Source organism: Dendropsophus ebraccatus, chromosome 4, assembly GCF_027789765.1.
Source record: "Dendropsophus ebraccatus isolate aDenEbr1 chromosome 4, aDenEbr1.pat, whole genome shotgun sequence".
Taxonomy (NCBI): Eukaryota; Metazoa; Chordata; class Amphibia; order Anura; family Hylidae; genus Dendropsophus; species Dendropsophus ebraccatus.
This window is the reverse complement of record NC_091457.1, coordinates 147,427,375-147,450,151: the sequence shown is the minus strand read 5'-3', so window position 1 is coordinate 147,450,151 and position 22,777 is coordinate 147,427,375. Positions and strand designations below refer to the sequence as shown.

General features: G+C 44.9%; 1 protein-coding gene across 6 annotated transcripts in view; it reads left to right on the top strand.

Moving 5' to 3' along the window:
* The window catches only part of FIRRM (FIGNL1 interacting regulator of recombination and mitosis), a 42,174-nt gene extending 20,436 nt beyond the window's left edge, over positions 1 to 21,738 (top strand). For all 6 annotated transcript variants that reach the window (XM_069967396.1, XM_069967393.1, XM_069967397.1 and 3 more), the window contains 11 exons: positions 504 to 586; positions 694 to 745; positions 2,381 to 2,470; positions 5,435 to 5,620; positions 6,169 to 6,288; positions 7,226 to 7,321; positions 7,795 to 7,908; positions 14,902 to 15,006; positions 15,472 to 15,552; positions 20,547 to 20,669; positions 21,338 to 21,738. In XM_069967396.1, the coding sequence (XP_069823497.1) occupies positions 504 to 586; positions 694 to 745; positions 2,381 to 2,470; positions 5,435 to 5,620; positions 6,169 to 6,288; positions 7,226 to 7,321; positions 7,795 to 7,908; positions 14,902 to 15,006; positions 15,472 to 15,552; positions 20,547 to 20,669; positions 21,338 to 21,532 (1,245 nt within the window). In that variant the 3' untranslated portion in view covers positions 21,533 to 21,738. The remainder of the gene's footprint in view (positions 1 to 503; positions 587 to 693; positions 746 to 2,380; positions 2,471 to 5,434; positions 5,621 to 6,168; positions 6,289 to 7,225; positions 7,322 to 7,794; positions 7,909 to 14,901; positions 15,007 to 15,471; positions 15,553 to 20,546; positions 20,670 to 21,337) is intronic.
* Positions 21,739 to 22,777: the final 1,039 nt, after the last annotated feature.

Below are 22,777 nucleotides of genomic sequence, written 5' to 3'. Positions count from 1 at the left end.
TAAATCATGCAATCATTAGATAGCATATACTGATCTATGCTATGCCATAGCATAGCATAGATCGGTGTTATCGGCGATCTATGTATAGAGCCTGTCTGAGAGCAGACTCTATACGTGGAACGCCAATCTGAAAAGAAGGAGGTAAGTGACTTACCCCCGCCAGTCGGTACAAGCGATCAGGAGCTCAGCAGCATAGCTTGTCCTGTCACTAAGTACCTTAAACGCTGCGATTGCTATAGATTGTGGCATTTAAAGGGTTAATGACAACCAGCTGCGGGATCGTAGCTGCTTGTCATTATGCTGGGCTCCCGGGACACACACTCCCTGCAGTGCTCCCGCACACTTCAAACCCCTTTCACGTCAAGAATGTATATATACATTCCTACTGCACGGGGTATGTGCAGGAGGAACATATATCTACGTATTGCTGACATAAAGGGGTTAAAAAACTTCAAAAACTTTTTGACAGGAATAATTCTGGGTTTTTGTTTTGTTTTTTTTAGGAGCACGCTCTGCTAAATGCTGTTCTAAGTGATAGAATGTTAGAGTCTCTTTTGGCAATCGACGTGTGGTGTTTCTTAGCGCGGTAAGATCACACGTCCTGTCTCTTTAGCAACCTTTTCCATATTGCATTAATATTTAGTTTTTAATAATAATAATAATACATTTTTATTCTGTTTTTAATGCATTTAGGTATGAATCTGCAGAACTCTGTGCTCACCATGTTCAGATTATAGCCTTTTTGGTAAGTAATTGTTGGGATGTACAGTTGTATAGATTCTGTACTATTCTGCTGTGTTGCTTCCCCTCCCATTATTGTTCGTAGGGTACTAACAATTGTGGGGATTGAATAATTTTTACATTGTATTTGGATGTAAAACTTATTCTTGCAATCCCAACATACTTGTAAGTACCCTATGAACTATAATGGGAGAGGTAGATGTCGCCATTTGAAATCTACAGGACTATGAGCCTTAAAGTGGAATAGCCACCCCAGTGGGGGCGATCCCAGTCAGGAACAACTTAATTTCACAATGTGATGTCAGTCCAGAATTCTTAAAATGATCAGCAAGCCGAATGCCAAGAAAAATTATGATTTCCAAAGTTACACCAAAGAACATAGGATTTGTACACAGTCTAAGTATACCTTAACCCTTAGAGGACCGGGCCAATGAGAAACCCACATGAGCCCTTATTTTTTGCGCCACTAATTGTACTTTGCAATGACAGGCTGAATTTTTTCATAAAGTACACTGCAAAAGCAGAAAAAAATTCAATGTGTGGTGAAATTGAAAAAAAAAAACCCGCATTTCTTTTATTTGTTTTTTTTTTTTTTCGTTTTTACCCGTTTGCCCTGGAGTAAAACTAACTTGTTATATATGTTCCTCAAGTTGTTACGATTACAACAATATGTAACATCTATAACTTTTATTGTATCTGATGGCCTGTAAAAAATTCAAACCATTGTTAACAAATATATGTTCCTTAAAATCGCTCTATTCCCAGACTTATAACGCTTTTATGCTTTGGTCTATGGGGCTGTGTTAGGTGTCATTTTTTGCGCCATGATGTTTTCTTTCTATCGGTACCTTGATTGCGCATTTGCGACTTTTTGATCACTTTTTATTACAATTTTCCTGGATTTGATACGACCAAAAATGCACAATTTTGCACTTTGGGATTTTTTTGCGCTTACGCCTTACGCTTAGTTTGGGCGATTACGCACGCGGCGATACCAAACATGTTTGTTTATTTATTTTTATTTATAACATGGGAAAAGGGGGGTGATTCAGACTTATTAGGGGAGGGGGCTTTTTACTAATAATAACACTTTATTTTTTACTTTAACACTCATACTAGAAGCAATCGAGTGCCAAGGACGTTGTCCCGGAGGAGCGATCCACCCCACTAGACACTAGGGAACGGCTGCATCAAGTAATCTGATGCAGCTGTCAACTTTGACAGCTGCATCCGATTACTTTATTAGCGGGCACGGCGATGGGACCGTGCCCGCTAATACCAGTGGCCCCGGGCTACATGCCGCACCCGAGACCACGGCGGTTCAGCGCGCGGCCCCGCTTTCAACACATGTACGGGTACGTCCAGGGTCGCCTAAGGGTTAACACAGTGCTTCTCAATTCCAGTCCTTAGGCCTCCCAAACAGGTCATGTTTTGAGGATTTCCCATACAAAGAACACCTGTGATAATACCTGATGCGTATAATTATATCACCTGTGAAATACTAAGGAAATCCTCAAAACATGACCTGTTGGTGAGGCCTGAGATTAAGAAGCCCTGCCTTAACATATGATTGGTGAGTCTGTCTTTGCAGGTTTTTAATCTGTATCTACCCATTAATATACATTGTGATTCTGTGCAGGTAAAGTCGAGCCCTAGGAATGCTCACCAGCTCGCTCACCTAACAGTTTTGCTTAGACGTTTACTGTTCTTGATGGACGCTGATCACCAGGTCGGTAATCCATCCCACTGTATATAAACTGCTTTTAATTTCCATGTTAACGTAAAAGTAAACCATCGTCAAAAAGACATTTCATACTGAACAGTGAAGAAAAACCATTCCAAAGATTACCTACCTAGCTGGCCAGCTAACACAATACAAATCAACCATCACCCATTTAATTTATACGGATCAAGGAATACTTAAAGTCAGCTGTCAAAGTTACCTCAAATTGGAGACCCTTAAAGGGGAACTCCACAAAAGTTTTTTTTCTATTAAAAGCACGTTAAAAGTTATATAGATGTTTCTATAAAATGTATTATCATATCTGTGCGGTTCTGCCACACTGGTAGCTGATAGAAATCCAGGAAGTGAAGAAAACTGGCCTCTGTGCCAATTCACATTTTCTCCTGCTCCCTTTGCTCTCCCACCTTAGGAGACAAATATTCCATGCCTCTGTCTCACATTGTGTGTGTTTGCTGAGGACAGGCTGATGATGCAGACAGGGGGCAGGGTGTGATCTCCCAGGAGGCTTGGTTGGATCCCCCAATCCCCTAAGTGATCCACCATCTCTGCCTGGCCAGAAGCAGCTGCTGCACTGATTTCACTGATTGTGCAAAACTCTGCAGTGAAATTAGGGCTGTGTTCACACATGTTGGAGTTTCATTGCAGTACTGCAGTGTATTCACAAAAATGATACAGTAACACAATTAAATGATGCTAAACGGCAGAGAGGATCAGAGCCAGCACTGCCAATCCCAACTGGAGAAAAAACGAGGCATAACCAGTATATCCTATGTAATATAATATCAGATAAAGTCCTTATTGTGGGGCTCAACTTCAAAGATAAAAGATGCTTGATCATAATATGTGCATGAAAAGAAAAAAAATTTAATTGAAAAAGTTCTTAACTTTATTCCAATATCAGTGTTACAGGTAGAGAATACAGTGTGCTGTGTGGTGTTACAGGTAAAGAATACAGTGTGGTGCTTAAGGTAGAGAATACTGTGTGGTGTTACAGGTAAAGAATAGAGCGTACTCATGGTGTTACAGGTAGAGAATACAGTGCTGTGTGGTGTTACAGGTAGAGAATACAGTGCTGTGTGGTGTTACAGGTAGAGAATACAGTGTGCTGTGTGGTGTTACAGGTAGAGAATACAGTGTGGTGTTACAGGGAGAGAATACAGTGTGCTGTGTGGTGTTACAGGTAGAGAATACAGTGTGCTGTGTGGTGTTACAGGTAGAGAATACAGTGTGCTGTGTGGTGTTACAGGGAGAGAATACAGTGTGCTGTGTGGTGTTACAGGTAGAGAATACAGCGTGCTGTGTGGTGTTACAGGTAGAGAATACAGCGTGCTGTGTGGTGTTACAGGTAGAGAATACAGCGTGCTGTGTGGTGTTACAGGTAGAGAATACAGCGTGCTGTGTGGTGTTACAGGTAGAGAATACAGCGCGCTGTGTGGTGTTACAGGTAGAGAATACAGCGTGCTGTGTGGTGTTACAGGTAGAGAATACAGTGTGCTGTGTGGTGTTACAGGTAGAGAATACAGTGTGCTGTGTGGTGTTACAGGTAGAGAATACAGCGTGCTGTGTGGTGTTACAGGTAGAGAATACAGCGCGCTGTGTGGTGTTACAGGTAGAGAATACAGTGTGCTATGTGGTGTTACAGGTAGAGAATACAGTGTGCTGTGTGGTGTTACAGGTAGAGAATACAGTGTGCTGTGTGGTGTTACAGGTAGAGAATACAGTGCTGTGTGGTGTTACAGGTAGAGAATACAGTGTGCTGTGTGGTGTTACAGGTAGAGAATACAGCGTGCTGTGTGGTGTTACAGGTAGAGAATACAGCGTGCTGTGTGGTGTTACAGGTAGAGAATACAGCGCTGTGTGGTGTTACAGGTAGAGAATACAGCGTGCTGTGTGGTGTTACAGGTAGAGAATACAGCGCTGTGTGGTGTTACAGGTAGAGAATACAGCGTGCTGTGTGGTGTTACAGGTAGAGAATACAGTGCTGTGTGGTGTTACAGGTAGAGAATACAGTGCTGTGTGGTGTTACAGGTAGAGAATACAGCATGCTGTGTGGTGTTACAGGTAGAGAATACAGTGTGCTGTGTGGTGTTACAGGTAGAGGATACAGTGTGCTATGTGGTGTTACAGGTAGAGAATACAGTGTGGTGTTACAGGTAGAGAATACAGTGCTGTGTGGTGTTACAGGTAGAGAATACAGTGCTGTGTGGTGTTACAGGTAGAGAATACAGTGCTGTGTGGGTGGGACCACAATGAAATGATAACGTACTGCAATTAGTTCAGTAACACAATGAAACTGCAATGTGAAAAACACAGCTGAGATGTTCTGCAACAGATTAAGGTGGGGAATGGGCAGGGTGGGGGTCTGTGATGAACAGCTGTGCATTCTGTAACCTGTAGTACTGTGTACAACTGCTCAACCAGGAAGTACAGCCACACAATACAGAACAAAACCCCCCAAAGCAAATGGATTTTTGGTAGTTTCAAAACTGGGTTACATATGTAAGCAATGCTATATGCTTCTGCAGCAGGTTTGCTGTTTTTTCTTTACCTCTCCCTGGAGTTCCTCTTTAAAATACCCACAGTCCTCCATTAGTTAGATATGATAGAGTAAGATGGTCTAAGAAAAAAAGCATACATAAAGTGTGAACAGCAAAATGAATAGGCGTTTAGTGCTTCTTTAATGTGACACTATGTTACATAAAAAAATTACATATTCTAGTGTTAGGGGTGCAAAACTATTTTTTTTTTTTTTATATATATACTCTCATATGTTCCGTGCATATTCTTGACATATGTCCAATCTACAGCAAACCTATGCAAATTAAATATACTGAAGCATCACTCTGTTCTGTATAATGATGCATCAGTCAGTACTACCCCTTTAAGAAATTCAGGTTATTACTAATAAAGGTTCTTAAATAGACATATTCTTACTTTTTTTTTTTGTAGGTGGAGTTTATCAAACTTTATTCTCCAGCACAAGTAGAGAATTTCTCGTTCTGGCTGCACGTTTCCCTATCATCTCTACCAAGTTCTCTAAGATCACAGGTAGAAGTTGGCCTGTTCACTGCAGCTTTGTCTCAATGCAGAAACTTACTTAGAGGCAAGTGTTCACTTGAGGACGCACAGCAGTTGGTAGGTTTCCACTGAACGGTTTACTGTAAAATTCCCCATTGACATTGTCCATAACATACTTGATAGTTTACTCCCATGACCATCTTCATGCAGCATTGTGTGTAAAAGGGTTTTTTATAAAAAAAAAAAAAAAAAGCTTGAAATACATAGTAAAATGTATTGCTGTGGATTACCCATGGATCTACTGAAAAACCCCAACTGCAGATTACAACACCATTAATTATTTTCTTTAAAGGGGCTCTCCAGAATTAGAGAACCATAGCTGCTTTCTTCCCAAAACAGCACCACCCTTGCTTTCAGGTTGTGTACGGTATTGCAGTAGGACAAGACTGGTGCTGTTTCTGGAAGAATACAGCTGTAGTTTTCTATTCCTGGATAACCTCTTTAATCACATAATCCTTAAAGAAACTGCACAGTTTAAGTGCGGAATATATGCGGTTTTGTTGCAGTTTTCCGCCTGATATTTGGCTTTGGGGGTCTTCGCAGGGTTCTGAATGTCATTTTGTGCACTAGGTGTCCCTTAGTTAATATATTATTTCTGTCCACAGAATGTGTCACTTTCGGCCATGTTGACGGCATGCCATTTCAAGAGGAATCTGGACGCACAGCAGCAGTCTGATGTGATAGACATTATATTTCAGCTGTGGTCCTTCGTTATTGCAAAGCAGGTGAGGACTATTTTATTTTTTTAGTGTTTATAGCACATAATGTAAATTTTATTCCGTCATAATGGGTGCGACCACCGGAAAGGGACATGTTTATATGAATACACATATTGAAGCATCTGCAAATGTCCCATCCAAATACCTACAGCCGAGGGGAGAAAAGTAATGCAACAATTTGGGCCGTACTGACTACCCAATGTTCATTATGTACAACAATTTGTTTACTTGTAGAGTGGGACTCCATTATATATTATTAATGCTATGTTTTTTAAAGTGTCACTTCACAAAACTTTTGACATGTCATAGAGACAACTGTACTGATTGGGAGATATAGCCGGGAGAATACGCGCTGCCGCGTGTCATCTCCTGGCTCTGTGTCACGTGATCGGTCGGGCTCCATTATTAGTCAACTGATCATGGGACACAGAGCTGGGAGAAAACTGGATGCAGCGCGTCTACTCCCGGCTCTATCTCCTGATCGGTACGGGTGTGATCACTCAGACCTGAACCGATCAAAACTTTTGACATGTCAAAAGTTTTGTGAAGTGACAGTGACACTTTAAATTATTTATATTTGTTTAATAATTTCTAATCTTGACAAATATATTCGAGAAATGCATCAAACTGTAACCACAGAAAAACAATGCTGTTTGAAGGCTATTGACATCTTTAAAGCAATTTCTAAACTGACTTATTATAAGATCAAAGATGAATATTGATCTGGTCATAAATCAGCTTAGAAGCTCCTTCAAGAGAGGAAGTAAGGTTGAATTGCTTGTATGAGCGACTTAGAAACTGTAAAATGCCTTGTAGTTAAACATTTTTGTAGAAGTGGTTTTGTACCATAATGAGTGCAAAGCAATAAACGAGATGCTTTTTCGCGAGATTGGAACATCCAAATAACTTTTGCGGTTTTTTTTTTGTTTGTTTGTTTTTACAGATCTCTGGACAACCTTGCTTCTTAGAAATGATTTGCCTTTTTTTGGATTTGTTTGCTTTTGTAATAAAAAAAGTAGAACCCACTATGCTAAAACAGGTACGGCATCTTTTAGTTTAACACGGCACCTATGTAAATGTACAGCCCCTACCAATGTAGTCTACCTTTACTAACATTTGTAATAGAACCTATTGAACTCCAGTGTTTTGCTGCAACTGCAGATCTCCAAACCTCATCCGCAAAAAGAACTGTTCCAATGAGTACTTGTATGTCTATGTATATGTGTGTAGATGGAGATATATACATATAGACAGATAAAGTGTTATATCCCACCTGTAATGACTAGTTGAAGCATAAAGACAAGATGAATATGCCCATAGTCGTGATATCCTTACATATCCCTCATGCAACAGCTACAGTACTAAAGGAAATTTTCATTGCTGCATCGTGATGTTCCAAGTTTTTCAGTCTAGTTTTACTGTGCAACATTCTAAAGCATGGCTTCCATTTTTTTTAGGGAACTTACCTGCATAATACTTATTTATGGAATTGTTTTATTTGTTCTCTTTAAGGTTGTTTGCTTCCTTTCATCCCTGTGTCAACAAGACTGCCCGTCACATGTGAAGTTGTCAGTCTTAGACTTTTTATTAGTCCTCGGAAGAATTATTATCCCTCAGGAGGTCCAGGTAGCTTTTACACCTAATTATAATTTTGACAGTTGATTATTATTTTTTCTTATAATCTTTGAAATCCCCTTTATGCTTTTACATAGGGCAGAAATTATAAAATAATAAAAGGATTGCACGCTTTGGTTGTATGGTACCATTTGTTTGTATGTGAGGTCCACAGCCTCATACTTACTGTGAAGCCGTAAAGATCAACAAGTTGTTACAGTAAAATTTTAAATGGTCTTCAGAATTTTCATACATGATCACTGTTACACTCAGAAGTTGAAAAAGTTATCTGGGCATAAATAAAAAGCGTATGTGCTTGGGTAAAAATAAAAAGGTATTGTACTCGCCCAACCTGATCCACCACAGCTGCCATGCCCATTCCTCACAGCTACATCATGGTTGCCGATGGTTTGCCTTCCCTACAGAAACTGCATTGCTGAGCCAGTCAGTGGCCACATTGGTGTCTTACCTCAGTGATTGGCTGAGCGGGGTAGTTCTTGAAAGGAGCCTTGCCATCAGCAACCAAAAGTAGCCAAGAGGACCCAAAATATATTTCTTGTGCCTGCCATTGGGGGACACAGCACCTGTGGGTATAGGCTACTGCCACTAGGAGGCGACACTAGACAGAAGAAGAAGTGACTCCGCCTGGCAGGCTATACCCCTCCTACAGACACCAGGCTAACTCAGTTTTAGTCTAGTGTCCGTAGGAGGTAGACACAGGTGCCATGCACCTCTTTATTATTTTAGTTTTATTTCTTTTTTCTTCTTTCCTAGGTTATCAGGGGGACCGTCGGCGTGGGCTGCCACACCAGACGTAGTCTCCCCCTGAGGGTGCACTGGAAGTTTCCACTTCCCATGCGCCAGTCACCCGTCCCCCATTGCCCGCTCCCTGCGGCAGGATGCCGGTACCCCACCCAGGTGCGAGGTTACCGAAGGGGTGACCCTGCGAGCACCCGAAGGGGGGGGGGGGGGGGTCATCCTGGCCAATAGCCTCTTCCCTACTTTCCATCACCACTGGGCAGCCACTTCCCTGCAGCACAGCCCTCCCTCCACTATCTCTCCCTGTCCTAGCTTGCCTCCTGTTCCACTTCCTATCTCCCTAGCTGGGCTGATTGCCCACCTCCTATTCTTGTAAGGGGGCAGGGCGCATCTCAGGGAGCTCCTGCAGGCAGGCAGCAGCTACATAGGGGACAGCCGGGGGTTGCTGGGCTCCTCTCTCCCCCTTCTCACCCCCTCCGGCGGTGGCGTTTTCCGGCCTAGCTTCTGCCGGAGCTAGGCCGCGTCGGCGCGCGTGTGACGTCACAGCCCGTTTTCAGCCCTTCCCGCCGCTGGCTTCTTATTGGCTACTCCTGTAGCCCCCACCTGCTCCTTCCTGTGCCCCCTCCCTGCCTCCTCGCTGCCTGTCAGCACCTCGTCTCTGCAGCCATCAGCTTGTGGCCACCTGCTGTCTTCGCTGCCTGTCAGCACAGCAGCCTTAGTTCCCTGTGCACAGCAGCAGCCCAGCATCCTGTGCAGCTATTCCAGCGTCCACCAGCTCCAGCTTCCAGCGCAGTTATTCCAGCTTGCACCAGCTCCAGCTTCCAGTGCAGCAGTTCCAACGTGCCCCAGCTCCAGCATCCAGTGCGCTCCAGCGTGCACCAGCTCCAGCGTGCTCAAGCATCCAGTACGGCAGCAGCTCCAGGGTCGGGTAGGCTCACCCAGTGGGTGATATTCCCCTCCTCCACTCCCCAGGCTAACAGCCCTAGCTACCATGTCTGCTCCCCGGGACGACCCCCCTGGGCAGCTCGCTCCTGCGGCTGTGGCGACACACTTTGCGTGTGCTCGTTGCAATAAGAAGTTCCCCTGCGGTCAGCCTGGCTCCCTCTGCCTGCTGTGCCTTAACCCTGGTGCCAACTCCCAGGAGCCCCCCCCCCCCCCCCTTTAGGTTCAGATGTAGCCTCTCCTGAGTGGGCTAGGTCCTTGTCCCAGACGACCGGTGACCTCTCTAAACTGTCGCAGGTCATGATCCATGCCATTGAGCGGTTGCCCTCCCAGTCGCCCCCAGCAGCGGGACCCTCCAGGGTATCTCCTGATTCCCCTTCCAGAGGACAATCCCATAAGAGACCTAGACTCTCTGTCTCACGGTCACCTTCTCGGTGTTCCTCTGACCCTTCTCCAGACAGATCCACTGTAGGCGGTTCCGCTTCCCAGCAGCCCTTCTCCGCAGGAGCCCTCTGACTCTGCCTCAGAGTCTGACAGGGAGGATCAGCTGGCCTCTGCTGTGCAAGCTTTGATACGTGCAGTGCGGGACACCTTGCATATTGAGGAACAGTCCCCTTCTACATCCAAGAGTGAAGTCTCTTTCAGTCGCCATAAGCGTCAGCCCTTGGTTTTTCCCGGTCATAAAGATTTTGAGGATCTCCTAACCAAGGAGTGGAAACACCCAGACCGCCGGATTCCATCCTCTAAGCGTGCCGAGGCTTTGTTTCCCCATCTGTGGACCCTCTTGTTTCACGACTTTCCAAGTCTACTACCCTGCCTCTGGCTGATGGTGCTTCACTCACTGACCCAGTGGACAAGAAAATCGACGCTTTTTCAAAGTCTATCTTTATTGCAGCTGGTTCGGCCCTACGTCCTACCTTTGCTGCATCCTGGGTTAGCAAGGCTTGTTCCTCTTGGGCCAGGCAGTTAGTCCATGACCTCTCGCTGGACACCCCGCGTGAGGATCTCCTGTCACTGGCCTCGCAGATTCTGCATGCGTCCAAATACTTGTGCGACGCCTCTCAGGAAGCCGCTCGTTTGTCTGCGCGGGCTCTAGCTAACTCTCTAGCCATCCGACGCTCTGTCTAGTTAAACTGCTGGTCAGCTGACGCCACCTCCAAGAAGGCTCTGACTTCTCTTCCCTTTGCCGGGAACAGACTTTTTGGGGAGCGTCTAGATAAAATAATCTCGGAGGCTACAGGGGGGAGGAGCTCCTTGCTCCCTCAAAACCGGTCCCGGCGCCCTCAGTCTCCCAGGCGTTCCAGCCGTTTCCGCTCCTTTGAGCCTCCGGCACGTCGTCGCCCGGCTAGGGATACGCCTCCAGCTCCTTCTAGGAAGCCCTCCTTCAAACCCCGCCCCTCCTGGCAGCCCTATTCTCAAAAAGGACGGCTCGCACCCTTCTAAGGGTCCTGCCCCCAAGTCTTCTTCCTGAGGGTCCTTCCCCACTCAGGTCTCTCCCGCAAGTAGGGGGTCGTCTGCTCTCCTTCAAGGAGATTTGGCTCGCCCATGTGTCCGATGTGTGGGTTCGGGAGGTGGTGTCTTCAGGATACAAAATAGAATTTGTATCCATCCCACCTCCCCGCTTTTTTCCATCAAATCTCCCACGCTCTTCGGCACGGCTTTCCGAGCTTTTTCGGGCGGTTCAGAATCTCCTGGCTCAAGGAGTTGTGGTCCCAGTCCCTCCCTCCGAGCGCTTCCAGAGATTCTATTCCAATCTGTTCACAGTCCCCAAAAAGGACGGCTCGCTCCGTCCTATCCTGGATTTGAAGCGGCTGAACAGGTTTGTTCGCCTGCGGCGGTTCCGCATGAAATCCTTGCGATTGGTGGTCGCTTCTCTAGAGCAGGACAAATTTCTTGCGTCTATCTGCGCTCGGCAGTCGCTCTGCTCCGCTCGGGCTCCCCCTGTTCGATTCGCCTTTGCATGCGGGTCCTGGGCAAGATGGTCTCCTCTTTCGAGGCAATCCCCTTAGCTCAGTTTCATTCGCGACCTCTGCAGTGAGCGATTCTGTCTCGGTGGAACCGGTCCCCTCTGTCTCTCCACAAGTAGATCCCCTGTCCCCTGCTGTTCGCAGGGAGTTTCTTTGGTGGTTGATGTCTCCGGTGGTCCTCATCGGTCGCTCTTTCCTCCCCCTCAATTGGCTGGTCGTCTCTATGGATGCCAGCCTGTCCGGGTGGGGGGCTGTCTTCGGGAACTACACGGCTCAGGACTCTTGGTCGCCGATGGAGACTCGGCTTCACATCAATATCCTGGAGCTCCGGGCCATCTTCCTTGCCCTGTTTCAGTGGACCGATCTCTTGGGGGTAACCCGGTCCGTGTTCAGACCGACAGCGTCACCGTCGTTGCCTATCTGAACCGTCAAGGCGGCACCAGGAGCCGCTCTGTCATGACCGAGGCCGCTCGCATTCTCCTTTGGGCGGAGCGGTTTGTTCCGGCTCTCTCTGCAGTCCACATTCCCGGGGTGGACAATTGGGCGGCGGACTATCTCAGCCGCGAAAGACTGGATCACGGCGAATGGGCTATACATCCCGAGGTGTTTCTTCAAATCTGCCGGCGGTGGGGATTCCCAGACGTGGATCTCTTCGCCTCCAGGCTGAACCACAAACTCCCCACCTATGTGACTCGAGCCCGGGACCCTCGCACGTTCGCAGTGGACGCCTTGGTGACCCCATGGGAGCAGTTCTCCCTGGTTTACGCCTTTCCTCCTCTGCCCATTCTCCCACATGTCCTGAAGCGCATAAAGGCACTCAGCACTCTTGTCGCTCCAGACTGGCTGCGCCGGTCCTGGTACGCCGACGTAGTGCACCTCCTCGCCGACGCCCCCTGGTGTCTCCCCCTGCGAGCCGACCTCCTTTCACAAGGGCCAATATTCCACACCAATTTACCTCGGGTGAGTTTACGGCATGGCGGTTAAAGCCGCGGTATTGAGGTTTCGTGGGTTCTCAGAACCAGTCATCCAAACCATGCTTAAGGCCCATAAGCCTCAGTCGGCTCGGATCTACCATCGCGTGTGGAAGACCTTCTTTTCTTGGTGTGCACAAAATAATTTTCACCCCTTGGTGTGTTCCACGCCCAAGGTTCTTTCCTTTTGCAATCCGGTCTGGATCAGGGCCTTAGTCATTCCACCTTGCATTCGCAGGTTTCCGCCCAGTCTGTTCTTTTTCAGCGGGCACTTGCTTTTCGCCCTCAGGTGAAGTCTTTTTTTCGGGGGGTGGTCCATTTGGCCTCTCCTATTCGACAGCCTGTAGAGCCCTGGGACCTTAATTTAGTCCTCGAGGTTCTGCAAGGTCCTCCCTTTGAGCCTCTACAGGAGGTGTCTCTTTGTTTCTTTTCTTGCAAAGTCGCCTTCTTGGTGGCGATTACGTCCATCTGTAGGGTGTCTGAACTGGCAGCGCTCTCTTGTCGTTCCCCTTATCTGGTCCTTCACAAGGACATGGTGGTGCTTCGTCCTCTTCCTTCCTGCCGAAGGTCGTGTCTGCATTCCACCTTAATGAGGACGTCATTCTCCCCTCTTTTTGCCCAGCAACCTCCCATCCTAGGGAACGGTCCCTGCATTGTTTGGACCTTGTCTGGGCCATACGGATTTACTTGTCAGTCACTGCTTCCTTCCGCCGCTCGGATTCCCTGTTCGTGGTCCCGTCGGGTCCGCGCAAGGGGCTGGCTGCCTCCAAGACCACCATTAGGCGTTGATTCAGGGCGGTCCTCGCAGAGGCATACCGCGTTCGTGGTAGGGCTCCTTCTGTTCGGGTCACCGCTCATTCTGCTCGGGCGGTGGGGGCCTCTTGGGCGGTTCGCCATCAGGCCTCAGTGTCCCAGGTCTGCAAGGCCGCCACCTGGTCTTCAGTTCACACTTTTTTCAAAGTTTATCAGGTCCATATCCTGGCTTCCTCTGACGCCGGTCTGGGCCGCAAAGTTCTGCAGGCCGCCGTGCGTTAGGCAGGCCGCATGGGGATTGTCATCTTCTTTCCCCACCCTCTGGGACTGCTTTTGTACGTCCCACAGGTGCTATGTCCCCCAATGACAGGCACAAGAAAAATGGATTTTTGTACTCTCCGTAAAATCCCTTTCTTGTGGCTTCATTGGGGGACACAGCTCCCACCCTGTTATTTGAGGTTGTGCTCCCGGGTTTGTTCTGTTCTTGGGTTTTTGTTCCCGGGACCAGCCTGGTTTTTTGTCTGTTTTGTTTACTACTTTTTACTGCTTGTGACTAAACTGAGTTAGCCTGGTGTCTGTAGGAGGGGTATAGCCTGCCAGGCGGAGTCACTTCTTCTTCTGTCTAGTGTCGCCTCCTAGTGGCAGTAGCCTATACCCACAGGTGCTGTGTTCCCCAATGAAGCCACAAGAAAGGGATTTTACGGTGAATACAAAAATCCATTTTTCTCTCTGGATAACTCCCTTAAAAAGGGTTTTGCTGGCAAGAATCTTAACCAACTGGTGTCAAAAAGTTAAACAGATTTGTAATTTACCTCTGTTTAAAAAATCTCTAGTCTTCCAGTATTCATCAGCTACTGTATGTACTGCATGAAGTGGTGTATTCTTTCCAGTCTGACACAGTGGTCTCTGCTGCCACCTCTGTCCATGTCAGAAACTGTTCAGAGCAGGAGTAAATCCCTATAGAAAACATTTTCTTTTACATGGACAGACGTGGCAACACTGTTTTAGACTAGAAAGTGTTAAGGATGCACCTCAAGAGTGCTGTCATTCACTGTCTGTTCCAAATTACATGTTATAAAGTTTATAGTGCGCACTGATAATCAGACACCCTGACACACTGATAATTAAGGTGGATCCCCTTTATTCAAAGATGGCAGCCAGTTTTTATACCCTAGGGGTGTGTATTCTTCTACTAATAAGGCTTGTGTCAGTACTTCATTGGCTGCGGTATGAGAACAATAACTTACGTAGGACTAGTGTTTACTTAAGCCTTATAAAATGGAAACATCTCTACTTGTTTAGAAGGTCCGCACCATATTGTAATGGCTTCCCTAAATATACAAAATATGACATCCTTAACAAAATAATACAATACAGCACTTCCTGCAGTACATACAGCAGCTGATAAGTACTAGAAGACTTGAGATTTTTAAATAGAAGTAAACTACAAATCTATATAACTTTCTGACACCAGCTGAAATCAAATAAACAAATTTTTGATGGAGTATACCTTTTAACCATCTGTCCTCATCTGAGATATATGCCTTAGATATATGTGTATTATTAGTCATCCACCATTCTAATAGCTTTTTGTTATTTTTTGTAATTTTCAGGTTGTCGTTCTGTCAAAAGTCTCCGGCTTATTCTCAATGCTTCTTGCAGATAAGACGTGGATAGTTAAACAGCATGCCTTGGAGACGTTCACACAGTTTGCAGAGGTATCCATAAATAGAGTGGTGTTTTATAGGGGTAAATTCACACAGGCGGATCCGCCAGGAGTCTCGCACAATAAATCCACAGCTAATCCGCAATACACATAGTATTCTTATTATTATTAATACGTGTATTGCGGATTAGCTGTGGATTTCTTGTGCGAGACTCCCGGCAGATCTGCCCGTGTGAATTTACCCATAAGCAGAAGTTCTGTGAATGGAGGTATTACCAGGTGTAAGTTTAAGAGTTCAATGCAAAAGGGACGTAAAGAGTGGGCAGGGGCTAGATGTGGCAATGTGGCCTCCACTCAAAGATGTACAGATCAAGAATTGGTGGCTTATACTGGCAATATGCTGCGACTTTCTATGGTGGGGTATCTGCAACTTACCCAGGAACTATTCAGACTTTTATGTACAATATATCATTAGACTTTAATGCTATTCGTTAACCAGAAGTTTTTATTTTTCTAGGAAACAAACTATGAAGAAATTGTGCCACAAAGTCTCAGTTCAGAGGAGACCAAGAACCATGTTGTGTGTTTTTTAAACAAGGTATTTCCTCCTTTCTCCCTGTATTAGTGGGCAATATGTAATGAATGTTGGGTGAAGACCTTGTGCCAACCTCACTTTCCAGACAACACCCTATATGTGTTAGAGCTTGCCATTAAAAAAGGTTGAAAAACTATTAACCCCCTATTAACTTCATCATTTACAGTTTTCACTCTGCCAGTGCATCACATGAGTATGACCACTTCCTTATGTTACCTATACTGGATTGGCCCTTTTGCCCATAAGCTAGGTATATGGGATGTCACTGAAAGGAAACCTGGTGAGGCAGGGCTCCAGATGGCGACCAAAATGGTCGCCAATGCGACTGAAATTTTGTAAATGGCGCCCAGATTTATTAATCTGGGCGCCATTTGCGACTGGCCCCGGCGGCGGCGCGCTGTCTCTTTAAGTCCGGGCCCCCGGCTGATGCGCGGCTGCCGGGGGTGTCCCGTCCTATCCCCGGCAGCGCGGCGCATCAGTGAGCTGCCTGGGGCCCTGACTTCCGGCACAGGAAGCGCACGTCAGAGACGCTTCCTGTGTCAGAAGTCATAGCCCCGGCGTACAGGGAGCTCACTGACGCGCCGCGCTGCCGGGGATAGGACGGGACACCCCCGGCAGCCGCGCATCAGCCGGGGACAGCACCTGAAGAAGAAGAGGATCGCCGGGGGAGCGGGTTGTCAGGTGAGTTTGTGTGTTTGTTTTTTTTAAATACTGCTTAGCATAGAGGAAAGGGGGGGCATCTATAATGGGGGGAGAAGAGGGGCCATCTTCAAGGGAGGGAGAGGGGGCCATCTATAAGGGGAGGGGGTATCTATAAGGGGGGGGAGAAGAGGGGGCATCTATAATGGGGGGGAGAGAGGAGGCATCTATAAGGGGAGGGGGTATCTATAAGGGGGGGAGAAGAGGGGGCATCTATAATGGGGGGGGGAGAGGAGGCATCTATAAGGGGAGGGGGTATCTATAAGGGGGGGAGAAGAGGGGGCATCTATAATGGGGGGGAGAGGGGGCATCTATAAAGGGGGGGAGGAGGGGGCATCTATAATGGGGGTAGAGGGGGTCATCTATAAGGGGAGGGGGCCATCTATAAGTGTGGGGCAAACTGGCTGCAGACACTGGGAGATAGATATATGCACAATTATTATTATCAGGGCCCCTCAGGTGTCTGTATTGTAGGGGGTCACTTGCATTAGTCACTAGGTGAGAGATATATCTATTTATATACACATCTTGTGGGGGGGTCACTATGGCTGCAGTCATAAGTCTAGCTCAGTATGTATAGACTATTGCAAGCTTTTAAAGGGAACCTGTCACCCCCGGTGACGGGGTGACAGGCTCCCAACCCCCCGTTAGAACCTATACTCACCTCATCAGAATGATGGAGCGCTGGACTCTCCCGTCATTCTCTATGAGCGTTGGACTCATCTCTCAGTGTGCGCGTCGGGCTGCAGCGGCTGAGATCTCCGTGACCCGGCCATCTTCAGAAGCGGGACCCGGCGCGATGAGGTGAGTATAGGGGGGTTGGGAGCCTGTCACCCCGGCACGGGGGTCGACAGGTTCCCTTTAAGTTCAAGTTCAGAAGAGTAAGCCTCATTAAAAGGCTAGCCAAGTGAAGCTGAAGTACTGAGTCAGACTGTATATGGTTGTCAAGTTGCAAGTTTCCATGTTGAACGTTTTCAAACTAAGAAAAGAAAGGATCTAAAGGAGGAGGAGGCTGCCGTGGCCTCTGCACACAGTAAGTCCCATTTAACATAACATTAATTTTACATGGTTTAAAATGTTGGCGACCAAATATTCTATTTGGCGCCTAAATTTTTCAGGTTAGGAGCCAATGGCTCCCAGGTAAATTTTTTAGTCTGGAGCCCTGTGAGGTCATGAGTCGGGTGTGTTTTTGTGAGGTTATAGTAAACTGATCTGAGCTTTAAGGGCGGCAATAATTATTTTTGTTAAATTAACAATTCACACATCCCCTTTGAGGTGTAATCACATGTTGTGAGAGACCGAAAACACATGATGGGTTATGAGAGCAGCTTTGCATATATATATATAAGGAGAATGCAGGATGTAAGTGGGTTTTTTATTATAGCTGGGGGCTTCACATCTGCTTTGTGTATGCACCTATTAGGCTGACTTCACTTCAGTCCCAGGAAGACCTCAGATTGTTGTTCCTGACTTTTCCATGCGAACATGGCACTTCAGGCAATTATCGCTTCATGTAATAGAGACAATGATCGGCTGATCGTTTCTTTAAGCCCAGAACTAAAATCATTGTCCGCTGACCATGCATTGCTATCTGTAAGAGATGCACGACTGGCGATTGCCCAAACAGTTAATATATTACCTGTCCACACTCTTCTCTTGCGCTTTGCAGCTTCAGGTGCTGGGACACATACAGTGTGCAGGAGAAGACCTGGAGCGTAGACAGGTGGAGTATTAACTGTTTGGACAAGGGCTCTACAGACATTGCTAACAATGTTCGTGGAACCCTTGCTAAACGATTATTGTGCCGTCTAAACGAGCACCGATCTAGCAGATTGGAGCTTATTTACAATATTGATCAGTCCTTCATCAGTTTATAATAGGAGGACTCTAAGGGTCCTATTAGATGCAGCAATTTTTAACAATAAACGATCACAAACAAGATAACTTATTGTTAACCTGAAATCACTCACCATATTACACAGAACTATAGTCATTAGTTATGATACAATAATCGCCCCATGTAATAGAGCCCTTAGAGGGACCCCATCCCCGGACAGTCACTCCATTCGTTGTCCATTACACAGCTGGAGATAGTTGAGTGCAGTCGAAAGGGGGAAGATATATATATATATATATATATATATATATATATATATATATATATATATACACACACACACACACTCACCAGCCACTTTATTAGGTACACCTGTCCAACTGCACGTTACCACTTAATTTCTAATCAGCCAATCACATGGCGGCAACTCAGTGCATTTAGGCATGTAGACATGGTCAAGACAATCTCCTGCAGTTCAAACCGAGCATCAGTATGGGGAAGAAAGGTGATTTGAGTGCCTTTGAACATGGCATGGTTGTTGTTGCCAGAAGGGCTGGTCTGAGTATTTCAGAAACTGCTGATCTACTGGGATTTTCACGCACAACCATCTCTAGGGTTTACAGAGAATGGTCCGAAAAAGAAAAAACATCCAGTGAGCGGCAGTTCTGTGGGCGGAAATGCCTTGTTGATGCCAGAGGTCAGAGGAGAATGGGCAGACTGGTTCGAGCTGATAGAAAGGCAACAGTGACTCAAATAGCCAACCGTTACAACCAAGGTAGGCAGAAGAGCATCTCTGAACGCACAGTACCTCCAACTTTGAGGCAGATGGGCTACAGCAGCAGAAGACCACACCGGGTGCCACTCCTTTCAGCTAAGAACAGGAAACTGAGGCTACAATTTGCACAAGCTCATCGAAATTGGACAGTAGAAGATTGGAAAAACGTTTCCTGGTCTGATGAGTCTCGATTTCTACTGCGACATTCGGATGTTAGGGTCAGAATTTTGCATCAACAACATGAAAGCATGGATCCATCCTGCCTTGTATCAACGGTTCAGGCTGGTGGTGGTGGTGTCATGGTGTGGGGAATATTTTCTTGGCACTCTTTGGGCCCCTTGGTGCCAATTGAGCATCGTTGCAACGCCACAGCCTACCTGAGTATTGTTGCTGACCATGTCCATCCCTTTATGACCACAATGTACCCAACATCTGATGGCTACTTTCAGCAGGATAATGCGCCATGTCATAAAGCTAGAATCATCTCAGACTGGTTTCTTGAACATGACAATGAGCTCACTGTACTCCAATGGCCTCCACAGTCACCAGATCTCAATCCAATAGAGCATCTTTGGGATGTGGTGGAACGGGAGATTCGCATCATGGATGTGCAGCCGACAAATCTGCGGCAACTGTGTGATGCCATCATGTCAATATGGACCAAAATCTCTGAGGAAGCTTCCAGCACCTTGTTGTATCTATGCCACAAAGAATTGAGGCAGTTCTGAAGGCAAAAGGGGGTCCAACCCATTACTAGCATGGTGTACCTAATAAAGTGGCCGGTGTGTGTGTGTGTGTGTGTGTATGTATATATATATATATATATATATATATATATATATATATATATATATATATATATATATATACACATATCACTTAGCAGGTCAAAATATTAGTTATATCTTCCTGGAGCTAATAAGTATCACTGACTGATTAGAAGATTAAAATTTAACTTTTATTTACTTCTATAAAAATCAAACAAAATAAAGAAAACCTACGCGTTTTTTGTTGCAGTGTCTGTATATATCTTCGCAGCTATCTTGTAGCGTCTATTCCTTGTATCCATATTGACATCGCTACACACTTGTATTGCACTTATTACATAAGGGATAGTATTGCACCAACGATTATTGCACCAATAATTGTGAGATAAATAAACTTGTGCAATAATTTTGTCCCCATTCACACAGTAAGGAGGAAAGACTGAAAAAGAAACAAAATAGAAATATTACTTAAAGGGAAAAAGGTGCAATAATCTACACTGTGCAATAATTATTGGTGCAATACTATCCCTTATGTAATAAGTGCAAGACAAGTTTGTAGCGATGTCAATATGGATACAAGGAATAATCGCTACAAGTAGCTAGATAATGGCTACGAAGATGTATATGGACATTGTAACAAAAACTGTGTAGGTTTTCTTTATTTTGTTTTGTTTGATTTTTATAGAACTAAATTAAAGTTAAATTTAAATCTTCTAATCAGTCAGTGAGATATATATATATATATATATATATATATATATATATATATATATATATATATTATACACACACACATTTGTATTGATGTATTTATGTACTTTTTTTTAGATTAAAATTATTTTCCTGTTTTCATTTTGTTTTTAAAATACAAAAATACTTAGATGGGAATATGCACTTATTTTGTTATGTTTCTTTGTAGAACATTCTTTTTACTGAAGAAAATAATAGGAGATTGAAACGACTTAAAGATGAAAAACAAATTTTAGAGAATTTTTTTGGCAAAACTACAAAGAAACACAAAGCAGAATCAATATCCTTAGAGGTGAGTATTGTTCTGTATAACTGGATAAAAACTATTAATGTTACCATATTTCTGAATGTGTTATACACTAAAATAGTATTCCAGAGAACAAGCAAAAAGATGGCTGTTCTGCTCCTCTTCAGGAAGATGTTACTCCTGCCTCCTGGCTGTGTATTCTTATGTACTGCAGGCTCTAGTGATGATCATGTGGCCGTCACTAGAGCTGCAATACACATGAATACACAGGCAGGAGTTGTCTTCATGTGTATTTCAGCCTCTAGTGATGGTTACATGAATAATCACTAGAGCCTGCAGTACATATGAATACACAGTCAAGAGCAGGGAGTGGTATGTGACACCTCTCCAAAGAGAAGCAAAACACCCATCATTTTGACAGGTGTTCTGCTCCTCCTAGAGGGTTAAGTGGTGATGCTTTGCTTTCTTCTCTTGAGAGGGAAACTTTTTATTTTTGTCCATTGCACATTTACTGTATTTTTATTAGAAATTAGCCAATTTATGAGTGAATACATTTACTTATTGTGTTAGCAATAGTACACAGTGCAAGGCATAGGTGGTGCTAATATTAACATGGTATTCCCTGGTATTTTTTCTTTTGCATAAATGTACCTGCTTGTTTTCATCTTTTAACCATAAATTTCATCTTTTAACCATATTTTTGCACCCGGCAGCCTTCCGCAAAGCGTCCTCGGCGAGCTGCATCCACTGATGAAGACTACGACACACACATCAAAGCAGCGGAGAACTCTTTAATGTCAATACAGTCCCTATTACAGGAAAGCCCCATACCACACTGGCTGCCAGAAAAACTCTGCAGTATCCAAAGCCTATTAACAAAAATACAGAAAACAGCAGAGAAGTTATAGCATACAGTGTTACACAGGTCAGCGCATTCATTTACTGCTCCTTTTAGGTATTTCAAAGCGTTTGTATGTGGGAGACAAATAGAATCCAGAATATATAACAGTTGTATCAACTGTGTTTATTGACACTACTGCTGCTATAGGTGCTCACATGGTGGATATAAGCTTAGGAGAAAACAACATTGTTGAATAAAATTCTTAGATTTGTATATGGAGTTGTGTTTCTTTTGTGTAAAGGAAAAAACTAAGAAAGCAAAGAATCTGTAGCAGCCTCACATAGTGTATATGGAATGGTAATCATTGTAAGCGATCGCCGATCTGCTAGTGCCTATTGCACGGCTCCATAATTGTACAGCAAGGGCTGCACGGACATCATTAGTGATGTCCGTGCAGCTTTTGCTGGTATAGAAAGTAATAAAGTATATACATAGAATATATATGGGTAAACAAGGGAAATCAGCTCACCTCTTGGTGTATTGTTCGGGGTCTCCAGCGTATGCGAGAGGGTGCACGGTTCCAGGCGGTGGCTGTCCGTCAGGTAAGTAAATGGTTGCAAAAGGGTGATGAGGATCCAGCACTCCAAGAGGTTTAAAATTCAAAAACTTTTATTAGAACATATCTAAAAAACAGCTGAGCAGCTCATGCTGTGTGGCCTGAAAGACTGACGCGTTTCGCGCATGCGCGCTTAGTCATAGTCTAATGGTCAGAGTGTGACTAGAGATTTAAAAACAAGTAATGGCCAATGAGAATGTTTCCCCATGCACGTGTGTGCAGGTGGGGTGAATAAGTGCAATCAGTGATGTACTCGCTTGAACACTGTTAAGTTAGTTCAATGGTCAGTCAGTATTACAAAGTACAATGAGTGTCTGATTCCACCAGACATGATGTTGTAAATTATAAGTAAGCTATGATCATACAATACAGATAAAGGGAGGTGGAGTGTGGTGACACATTGTCCACATAGGAGCGTGTTTGGCGATCAGGTCGTATTTTTTTTAAAATGAAATGAAAAAATGTGTAACTCTATCGCATGTGAAACGACCAAGCCGCACAGTCTGAACTACGCTCTAAAAATGGATATCATGAAGACAAATAAATGATTAAGTTATAGAAATAATACTTGTGTTTAGTTGGCATGTTTGAATGGCAATTTTTTGGCGTGTCTCCATGATGGTTCTAAACATGTGTTGAAAAATGTAACCCTTGACGATGGATGAAAAAAAACATATGAAGTGAAAATGTATATGT